The 12013-nt window shown below is 39.4% G+C and overlaps 1 protein-coding gene across 1 annotated transcript in view; it reads left to right on the forward strand.

Annotated features, from left to right (window-relative positions):
- Positions 1-7416, forward strand: part of SMIM14 (small integral membrane protein 14) — a 62271-nt gene extending 54855 nt beyond the window's left edge. Inside the window, exons 4-5 of the mRNA XM_045017939.1 lie at positions 3184-3332; positions 6008-7416. Of these exons, the coding sequence (XP_044873874.1) occupies positions 3184-3332; positions 6008-6040 (182 nt within the window). The 3' untranslated portion in view covers positions 6041-7416. The remainder of the gene's footprint in view (positions 1-3183; positions 3333-6007) is intronic.
- Positions 7417-12013: the final 4597 nt, after the last annotated feature.

Raw genomic sequence — 12013 nt, forward strand, 5'->3', positions numbered from 1 at the left:
AATCACACATAAAAATACAAAAGTGTCACAGCATGCTATTACTGAAAAATTGCTTACTTTCTTATTTTTACCATATAATTATAAAATAAATCAATTGGAATATAAATATTGTATTTACGTTTCAGTGTTTAGTTGATAGAGCAGTATAAACAAGTCATTGTCTGTATGAAATTTTAGTTTGTACTGACTTTTGCTAGGGCTTTTTATGTAGCCTTTTTATGTAAAACTAGGCAAATACCTAGATGAGTTGATGGACCCCATGGAAGACATCTGTGTACTCCCAGGGGTATATGCATATCCTTGGTTGAAAACCACTGTGTTAAAGCACACTAGGGAACCTTTAGTGCACACCAACAGGGTCTGCATGGATCGATCAATGTGCAATGCATTAGTACACTTTAAAAATCACACCCCTGTAGTCCACACTACTGCTTTGTGTAGACAAACCCTTAGGTACAAGTAACCATTTCCAGTTCTTTTCTGGTGTTAACAGGATATACACCAGGGTTTGGGTTTTTTTGGTTGGTTGGTTGGGGTTTTTTTGTATCAGGAATGTTTTGTTGGTGTTCATTGGTTAAAACCTACAATCAGAAGCCCTAAAGGGCCCTCAAGAGGTCAACTAGTCAACATGTCTGTTCTAAGGCAGGGTTAAGTATTATGTGATAGGGATGTGATGCATAAAGGCCTCCCAAAGTTTCAAATATTGATGCGCCAAGCTGACTGATGTTGTTTCACTTGTACAGAACAAGACTGCAAGCTGAACGCTTGCCTGCACAATTATACATGCTGTTTTGAATCAGTATTTTGTGTCATAACTAGCAAACTGAAAGTTACGTTTCCTGTTACTATATGTTCTCATTTTGCTCCTGCTAGATCTCCTTCTGACCCACACCTAGAGTGGCTGACCTTCAAACTCTCATTAGAATGTTTTTTTGTAACTGGCATTTACAGTTGAACCCGTTCTATGTTAGCAGTTTTTCCAGATTTAGGATGTCTCTATTTCAAAGATTTGAAAAACAGGAGTTTAATGGCAATTCCTTTAGTTCATAAAATCAAAAGAGTTGTCTCACAGGGTCTGAGAAAGTGCTGCTGAGGTCTGATTTTTCATAATTCATCCTAATTTTTCTGTTATATTTTTGAGTGAATTTTATGTACATGAAGGATATCAGATCAATGGCTCTGGATCATGAAGTCTTGTATTACAGAAGAGCTGTGTTGTGGGCAGCAGTCCTGCAAGCTTCCCCACCATTCCGATGAGCTTGCCTTAACTCTGTTATGTAGACATCACTTTCATGGATGAGGGAATAGTTCTCTGTGCCCACTGAGCCCTTGGGCTCTCTTGAAAATGCCATTAAGGGGGACAACAGTGATAATAGTTTTCCATTATGAAAACTTGTGCTCAAGGAACTTGACTGACCCCACCCCACTCACTGCAAATAGATCATCAAACAGCTATTACTGGTGGTAACTTCCAGCAAACATTGACATAGGCCAGATTTAAACCAGCATGGTAGAGGTGAAAGACTCTATATGTAATTGTCAAAGATAATAGAAATGAGTGGATGCTAAAAACCTGCAAATTTCAAGGTCCTGGTTCTCCCTGTGGATTTTCCCCAGACTTTGAGGTTTTGTACAAAATCTAAACTTTCATAAATAAAATCATCTAGCTTTTCTTGTTCTGAAGATTACTTCCCAATAGCATTGCATTAGTTACCTTCTGATGAGTAATACACAAACTACACCACGTAAAGTCAATGACAATTTTGCTGTTGGATCCAAAAGATATATTATGAGCCTGAAAGACAAGGAATTCAGCATGATGGGATGTTAAATCAAATGCTTAATTAAGGTAATTTTAAATACTAGCATTTCACTACTACTTGTAGCAGAAACGTGCAGCTAATGTGCTAAACCTGGCAACGCTGATCTCAGGAAAAAGGCTGCATATTTTAAATATGCAAATAATCAGATATTTGGGAGACTTTAAATACTTATTTCTCCCTGGTAGTACAACCAGACAACTCCATTCAGGGGAATTTCTCAATTTTGTGGAAATATGCTGTAGTTCCAGCCATTTGTAATTTTGTTGCACATGTCAGTATATCGGCTTCCCTTTTTTATCAGTCCCTGCCTCTGACCCCTGCAGCACTCTTCTTCACAGAAATTAAGGACCTCCTGCACCCTGACACACAAATATTTTGGTTTTAGGAAGAAAGGGAAGTAGTTTATAGTAGTTATGCCACTCTGTTAGGGAACATGATCTCAGTGACCACCACACAGCTCACATATTGAGTCAAATACTTAAATGAGAAATCTTTGCCACACCAAGCTCATGACTAATGCCAAGACAGACATCTGTCTGCACAATCTTTGCAATACATAATTTTGAATTTCCATCAAATTTAGAAACATCAGTCTCCTTGGAAACAACTGGAGAGCTAAATTAACAGTAAACAATTTATTCTGAGTGGTTTGCAAACTTCTTCTCGCAAGTAGGTATAATGATGATCCTCTGTGCTTGGGCTGTGATAGCAGGGTTTGAACATGGACCTTCAGTGTTAAAAGCAAGCTTTTCCCACTTGCTTTATTAGGCCACAGTTGTAGTAGACTCCTCCACCTATGGAGATCAGCCAGTAGAGGGGAACAAAGACTCATGCTCATCTACTGTGGGTTACACAAAGAACTAGACACCTTCCTTGTTCCTACATATACAAGATTGCTTAAGAGCAAGTGGAGGCTAACAACCCTGCATGGTGCATTGGGGTTTGCAGTGTCAATGGCCTATAAAACTGGGCTATAAAAATCATACACCATTCCCCCTACAAGTGTGGAATATTTCACTTATATTGATATATGTATAATATTGTGTTGTTTTTTTTGCACTGATATGAGTTGTAAATCATTCTGAACACTGGTCTTTGTATACTCTGCCTACAGTAACATAGTGTGCTCTCTTTATCTGCAACCCATTAAGAGGGAATTTAATTGCAGCTTTAGGAAATTGGCACTTTTTTGTCAACCTTACAAAAATTTGTGAATCTTAAAGCCAAGCAGACAGAATAATCACAGCTGTGAACCAAAACTGTTGTAGTTTGGTCTGATACTTGTGTTGTTTACATTTTCATGTTGATAAAAGGACTCTGCTCCCACACCCTTTTATAATTTAGTTTTCTCTGTCTGTAGTGCCAGGACCAAATTCCTCTGGTGATAACGGCATCAGTATTGCCATGATAATGATGGCCTGGGTGGTTATCGCTCTTGTCTTGTTTTTGCTGAGACCAACTAATCTAAGAGGATCCAACATGGGTGGAAAACCAGCCAGTCCACATAATGTAAGTATGTCTGTGTCCTGAAGCAATCTACCTAAAGAGTCTAAATAAAATATCTAGATCTAGGAACATTTAAAAGTACACTACATTATATTCATTATTTTTTTCCCAAAACTGTTTTCCTATGCTTTCTACTGCTATATTTTGGTACCACATTAATATTAAAATGTATATGTTCCCTTCTGCAAAAGTCTCTCAGACTAGAAATAATTAAGTCTTTTGTTTAAAGTGTGGTTATAGTCTGAAAAGTAACTGTAAAAACAGCATCTTTTCAGTGAATAGATCTGCTCCCTCTGCCTATTTAGAGACATAACTGCCAATTTTATTGACAAAACTAAGGCTATGTCTACACTGACACTTGTCATTAAAACTTTTGTCGCTCAGGGATGTGAACAAACACCCTCCTGAACGACAAAAGTTTTAACGATGAAAAGCACCGGTGTGGACAGCACTTTGTCAGTGGGAACCATGCTCCCAGTGAAAAAGCTACCACTCCTCATTGGGGGTGATTTTATGTTTTCAGCAGGAGAGCTCTCCCAGCGATAAAGACCAGCTACACAGTGCACCTTACAAAGGCGCAGCTGCAGTGGCACAGGCACACTGTTGTGAAGTGTGCAGTGTAAACATAGTCTACGTTTTCACTGATTATACTTCTGTGAGTCCTGCACAGCTAAATCACTCTGCCTTGGATTGAGCTGGATTCTATTCCTTGTGGTGAACCATAAACTGAAGTGTTATGTTCTGATCAGTAATACCCACTCAAACCCACAAGATGCACTTGAGTAACAAGATGCACAGGAGTAACCAAGGGCCTCAATTTGGTTTGCAGAATCTTTATCAAGATGGCAAGAACTGAGATGTGTTTTTAGGATGGTGATTAACCCCCCATTTTTTTTAACTTTACACTGAGCACATATGATGTGGAAATAGTTGAGATGATAAACATGGTGTAAGGGACCAGGGCATAGATGGTCTGACCTAACGGTCATAGGTGGGGTGAGTTCTGCCCATCAGGGCCAGTAGTCACCAGACAGGAGTTGGAGGACTCACAAGGGCCAGGTTCCATAAGCAAGAGTCAGGGTCAAGCTGGAGTCAGAGGCCAGAGATCAAGCAAAGTCTAGCATTGCCACAGGCCAAACTCTGTGTGGTTACCCTGGGGTTAAATAGGACACTTAGCCAATCAGAGGGCTGCATGGTACTGTCACTCTGGGTCTCTTGGATGGCACTTCCTGCAGTGCCTACTCTCCATAGCGCTCCTGGCTAAAGCTCTTCATGGCCTCCTGGTGGCACTGTGGGAATATCAGCTGTCCCAGGCTCTGCAGATCCCAGTTCTAATTCCTAGATCCTTACATATGGAATATCACAAAGTCACCCATGAGAGTAGGACTCCACTTCCAAAACAAAACCAAACTGAACATAGACTTACTGAGGCCACCTTTGGAGTCTGCTGTACAGAAGAGCACAAGTGAGATGGAGTATGCTGTGATGACAACACTGCTGGATTCTGTTGGAAATAATTTTCCTAGTAATTTTATATTTATCATGGCTCAGTTTCCATAGAAGCACTTATTGGCCATTAGGCATTGGTTGCATCCAAAATATCAGTATAAGGATATATGCTCTGATATTCTATGCTCTAGCAACAATTACAGTTATAAGCATTGGCTGAATACTCTCAACAGGTTCAGTCCTGGGAGACACCTTCCCATCATAGCATGGCTCCAGAAGGTCAGGGAAAGCTCCGAGAAAGAACCCCTAGAAAACTTTGGTTTTTTTATTGACTATAACAAACAAGTGATATCATTGCTGATTATCAGAACTTGACTCAGGTCAGATGAAACAGCTTAAGTCTGAACCCTGTCCTCTGCCCTGGTCAAGGCAAGATTAGTGATTGGGCCTATTTCTTCAAGGTTTTCTTATCTCATTTTGCCATATTCCTTTCTAACCACTAAACTAAGCATTGTTTTATAATAAATGAAAAAGACCAATTATTTACTGCACCTGATATCTAATTAGCTGTATTTTCCTGATTTCTGTTATCTCAACCCAAACCTTAAATAAGATAACGCTGGTATTTTAAAGGTCACTACAAGTTTTATACAAACAGTCCTCCTTTTTCATTATCTTATTCCTTCTAGGGTTGCCAACCCTCTATGATAGTCCTGGGGTTTCCAGGAATGAAAGATTATGTTGTGATGAAACCTCCAGGAATATATCCAACCAAAACTGGCAACCCTAATTCTTTCTAGTTACATGCTTTACACCTATCACTCATGCTAAAATCCAAGCTCAATTTAAAACCATAGTTCACTCAGGCCTAATGTAGGCCTAAATTCCTACATACTCAAATAACTCTCCTTCAGTTGAAGCTTCATCCATCCAGTTGTCTTCAACCTGGGGGAAGATGAGTGACCCCAGCACACTGTCAAGGTGGGAGGAATGTAAGCAAACAAATAAGAATAGAAATGGACCTTTGGGACTGTAGTTGGGGGTTGGCAAAATCCATGCTGAAGGGAAAAACAGAATTGTGTCTGTTTGTTGTTTACTTTGAATATTGGAGGAGGATTTAAAAAACAGGAAGCATGTATCTCCTTTGTATTCATTCTTTTTTTTATAAGTCATGATTAGTAGACTAGAATTTCTAAATCAGTGCATTTTTTTTCCTTTTGTACAACCAGGGACAAGAACCACCAGCCCCTCCCGTGGATTAGACCTTGTAATTCTGGAAATGCTCAACCGCTAAAACCTTGCACGACCAAATGAACGCAAGTGACCAGAGTACTAAATCCCATTCAATACTATTTTCCTTTTGCATTTACATAAAGCAGGATGATATTATTTTGGTATGGAACAGCTAGTAGCTATTTCACTTTTAAATTAATTCTTGCTTTATATTTTACCATTCCTAGTAGGTGATGTTTGAATAAACAATAAGGAGCTGGGGTTTTGGTTGTTGTTTTACTGTGGACATTCCACTCATTCTCTTTTTGTTACAATGATTACAATACATAATTTCTTTGCAGTGGTCTCTAGCATAATTGAAGGATAATTCAAATCCTTGTGCATTTATAGGCATTAAAAGTTATTTTTCAGATTAATTCTCCTTTTTTCCCCTACATATTTTGGAAACTTAGTTGCAAACATTAGCTTGAGTTTTGGGTAGAAAAAGTGAAATTACTTTACCTTTACCTTGCTGTTCAGAGCAGCTTTAACTCTTTGGACCGCTAACCTAGTTTTTAGGGCTGTTGCAAAAGCATGGATCATCTACTGTAATGAATGTACATCTATGTGTGTTTGCATGAGTATGTGTCTGAGAATTATCACCATCCAGAACTTGTCTGACGTGTAAGGAATTTACACAAAAGATTATCACCAAAATGAAATTAAATACATTCACCAATAAGTGAGCTGTCTGATTCAGTATATTTTTAAAGACAACTAAGACTTGGGCAACTAAATACTAAATTCTAAAAGAGAATTTGTTTACAAACTTTACAAAGAAAAATCTAGTGACAAATATCCATTACAATTTTCTCTCCCGAGTATAATCTTATAATAATCAATATCTTAATTTTTTTGCTGCAACACGTAACAAGATCAAAATGTTATTAACCAGTCATTAACTTCAGAAAGTTATTGTCACTTACTTACAATTTGGTTTTTACTTATATATTGTAAATATATAAGTAAAAGTAATATATATATTACTTTCGATTCTTATCTGCTGCTTGTTGGATTGTTCAAAACAGAAATTGCAGGTGAAGATCTATGGTATAGATATTTTGCCTTTAGAGTGAGTGTGTGTGTGTGTGCACGCGCATCTTCCGTTTGAACTAGTGAGAGTGACTTTTTTAAAACATACATTAGATAATTTAAGAACATTTTAAAGATGTACAGAAAAGTAACACTCTATATTTTTCTTATCAATTTGAAAAATTAATGAGAATAATGCAAAGGACAGTTTTGTGGTCAGGGCCGCCCAGAGGATTCCCCACCCCTGAAGACCCGGCACTTCGGCGGCGGGTCCTGGGGTGGAAGGACCCCCCGCCACCAAATTGCCAACGACGACTCGGAGCGGAAGAAGCTCCGGGGGCCCAGGCCCCACGAGAGTTTTCCGGGGCCCCTGGAGCGAGTGAAGGATCCCGCTCCAGGGGCCCCAAAAAACTCTCATGGGGGCCCCTGCGGGGCCCCGGGGTTTGGGGAAAATTGCCCCTCTTGCCCCCCCTCTGGGCGGCCCTGGTGGAGGTACTTTCCACAAAAGTAAGGAGAACAAATATGCGGGGAATTAATGGCCTGATCCTGCAAGTTTTTACTTACATGAGAACTCCTTACTTTTGCAAGTAGCCAAAGGAGGTACTCACATGAGTAAAGATTTGCATAACTGGGCCCTGTAAGAATACCACGTTGGATCCCTTTGTTTTCAGAGATAGGGTTGCCCTCCTCAGGGTAAATGGCAGGTCAGCCAATTGTCTTGTAAACATACAGTACAGACCTGAAAAATTGCTTTTATAATTTGATGTACATAACTGCACCACTGAGCTTCTCTGTAGCAGTGTGCTGTGTAATACAGCACAGATAGATAGGGAGCATTAGTAAAATAATAATATTGGGCCAAATTGTCTGTTAGCCTGATGCAACCTTACTGAAGACAGTGGGATTGCAACAGTGTAATCGAGAGAATTTGTCCCGATATGACTGACGGCAGTATAGGCCACAAACACTGTAAGTACATTACTGGAATACGCTATCCCACTGCTAGTTTTTACCTTCCTAGTATATCTTTGTTTAGAATAACATTTTAAACATAACATATCTTTTTATGGAACCAACAAAAAATACTTACTGCCTACCATACCTGCATTCCCCCCCCCCAAGAATCAGTGGCCAGGGCCGTCCCTAGGGGTATGTGGGGCCAAGAGTGGAAGTGACAGATTTGTCACTTCTGGGACCACCCCATCATTTCCGGGACTGACTGTGCTGGCCAATCACGTTGGCCTGCGGGGCCCCCCAAAGCATGGGGCGCAGAGGGGTCACCCCAATTCGCCATACCCTAGGGACAGCTCTGTCAATGGCCAAAAGTCTCCAAACTTGGGTGCATTAAGTTAGAAGCCTAACTCCATATGTAAGCACCTAACTGGAAAGGGCTTAATTTCAGAGGTACTGAGCAACCCCAGCTTTAATGGGACTTGCAGGTACTCAGCATCTCTGAAGATCAGACCACTTCTATTTAGATGCCCTAATATGTATATAGAAGGCTTGCTTTGTGCACCCTGCTTTGAGATTTTGGCCAATAGATAGCCATAGATGTTTGCATGTTGTAATCTGAGAAATTTTTAATTGTGTTCTGTGTTGAATCAACATTTTTTTTCTTAAAATTCTGCTAGTCAAAATGTTGTCCAAATGGTTTTATACATATGTACTTTCCTTATGTACATTTCTATTTTAAATTTTCTATGTGAAAGAGAAGCAGCGGAAATATTGTATAGTAAAATGTTTTGCTATGTAGCCAGGCCACTATCCCATGCTAACATGTATCCCTTTTAAATTCTGAGAGATTCTCTCCAGTATGCGTCTGACGAAGTGGGTATTCACCCACAAAAGCTCATGCTCCAATACATCTGTTAGTCTATAAGGTGCCACAGGACTCTTTGTAAACTTCAGACAAATATTACTGCTTAAAGTAAAAGTACCTATTATAGGGCTGTATTTTGCCACTTTTTTTCATGTTATTTTACTCAACAAGTAGTTCCATTGTAATTAGTTTTACTATTGTCAGAGAATGTTCTAACTGCAGCATCATTAATAAGGGTGGCAGAATCTAGCCCATAATAATAATTTGTGATGAAATAACTGCATCATGATTATAAAACTGAACACTGTAAATTTTAAGAGGAACCCCTTGGAAGAGATTAGTGGGATGTAAAGTTTAAGACCATGATCAATTTTATATTAAAGGTTTGAGGCTCAGCTAATAAGAGACAAGTTGTAGAAATTAAAGAAATAAAGAAGAGAGTTTATGTTTATACCTTCGTTTATAACTTTGTTAAAATAATAGTATTTTAGCATCTGCTTAACACAATTATTATATTCTGAAATTAAAAATCATGTGTGTTCATATAGTGTCTGCAGATCACTTAGCCTTGTAATGTTTGTTACCGAAAGATGAAAAATGATAATGTGATGTACCTGATGTAAACTGGTGGTTTAAAATGTCTGAATCATGCCAAACAAAAATAATGTCTGTGCCATTTGAGGGTTACTATTAATCTTCTACTGAGTATTTGGAACTGGGATAAAGGGCTTGTACTATGCACTTTTTATTGACAAATAAATTTCAAATCTTAGTAACCTTTTGTTTTTGTCTGAATTTCTTGATAGAATCAAGATCGCACCAATCTAAGAACAATTTTGACTAATTTTAAAGCTCATCTGAAGTGATTTAGCAGTTAAAAAAATAATCAACCAACAAATAGCAACACAAGATTTGATTGTTAATCAGGGCTAATTACAAAAAACAACATTGTCATGCATGGGTTCTAACTTTTGATTCGAGCACAGACCTAAATACAACCCAAGCTAGTCAGAATAAATGGTAGCAAGTTCAGAGGTTTAAGATACTTTGAGGACCAAGACAGGGATCTCCCCTCTGCCCTTCGCATTGGAACCTTTGGCCCAGAAAGTTAGAAATAGCACATTAGAAGGGGTAACAATAGCAGAGACACAACATAAAATTGTGTTATAGTAGAAACTCAGATTTATGAACAACTTGGGAATGGAGGTTGGTTGTAACTCTGAACAAAACATTATGGTTATTCATTCAAAAGTTTACAACTGAACATTGTCTTAATACAGAGCGCTGGACAGCCCAAATGCCAGGGAGCCCGAGCACCGGCCCCAGTCACCCCGAGTCCCAGGCCGCTGGTTGGCCTGCCCTAGCCCCAGCCTCTACCCACTTCAGGGAAGAAGAGCAGCCTGGGCTGGGGCCCCAGGGGAACATCAGGAGGCAGGAGAGGGCCTCGTCATGGAGCATGGGCAGAGCCATGCCTGGCTGTTTGGGGAGGCTTAGCCTCCCCTGTCCTCAATACCCACTGTAACCGTGCCTTTGTGGGTCACAACTGAGAATACCAAATTCAGGACAAACTGCTGAGAAATTGGGTGGACACACCCCAAAACTAGAGGTTATTCTCCCAACTAAACTTCTGTTTCACCACACTGGCTAACAAGAAGTCATACAAGTTGTTTCCTTAGGTATGCCAATCCTTGTATCACCCCAAAAACACTGGGATTTAAAGATGAGTGGTTCTTTACAACCAGTCTCATCAAATAAAAGGTTCTTCTGATCCCAAAGGACCAGCCAAACACCCCAGTCAATATATAACTCAGATCTTACTGAAAAGTCACGCTGATGCAGTCCTTTAGTATCTAAAGGTTTATTTATAAAAAGAAAGAAAGGTGAGAGTTAAAATTGGTTAAAGGAATCAAATACATACATTAATTGCAAAGTTCTTGGTTCAGGCTTGTAGCAGTGATGGAATAAACTGCTGGCTTAAGTCAAGTCTCTGGCTGCTTCCAAATCATCAGAAGGACTTCAGTCCCTTGGTTAGAATGCTCCCATTAGTGTAAGCCCATAGTCCAGAGGCTTGAGTAGGAAAGAGGCAAAATGGAGGTGTTTTCCAGGGCCTTTTATAGCTTCTGACATGTAGAGGGAAACCCATTGTTTCAACAAAACCCTTAGCACAGCTAGTGGAAAATTACAGGGAAAAGATTAGAGTTTGGAATCACAAGGGCAAGTCACATGTCCATGCCCATTTTCGATTAGTCATTGCAGTAAGCCATTACCTATACTTCGGATGGAACATCCACAGGAAAGTCCACTCAGTGTAGATGGGCATCTCCCATGGTCCATTGTGAGTTGTGTCCTTTTGATGGGCCACTCAATTTGAATAGTCCCTTCAAGATGTGCTGGCTAACTACCTTGTGAGCGTTACCCCAGAAGCAAACATTTGAAATACAGGTATAGAGTCAATACTCATAACTTCAAATACAAAAATGATACATGCATACACATAGCATAATCATAACCAGCAAATCGTAACCTTTTCATAGACATCTTACATGCCACATGTTGTACCAGATTTGTTGTAAATATGTAACAGTGGTTGCAACAATAAGCTATATGGTCATATTTTAATCTGATAATGTCACACCCGCCACCATGGGCACAATCCTGAAAAAATCTCTGCAAATGAGGATCCTTATGCCCACACAGAGTTCAGCTGTTTTCAATAGGACTCTGCATGCGCATGAATCCATATTTGCATATTCCTCTGCAGGATGGGTCCAGAGGTGTAGCAGAGACCTCCAAAAATTACTAGCATTTTTTTACGAGGTGTGCATGCAACTGGATGGTTATGCCACTGTAAATATAAAATTTACTGCATTAAATATACTGTTTCTCTACATTTGACTTATCCAGATATTTTTCAATAAAACACGCATTCCAAATAAGATGTTCCTCTCTCCACCCCCACCATCCCATCAAAGTTATTTAGGTCAAAAACTTTTACTTGAGAATGCATCTTTCCTAAGGTTCTCACACCCATCCTCCTGCCTGAGAGATTCTCTCAAGCTTCAGTATGTAGAAGAAAGAAAAGATTATACCACTTTTTCTTTTAGCTTTTTTT

This window comes from Mauremys mutica, chromosome 5 (assembly GCF_020497125.1).
Source record: "Mauremys mutica isolate MM-2020 ecotype Southern chromosome 5, ASM2049712v1, whole genome shotgun sequence".
NCBI lineage: Eukaryota > Metazoa > Chordata > Testudines > Geoemydidae > Mauremys > Mauremys mutica.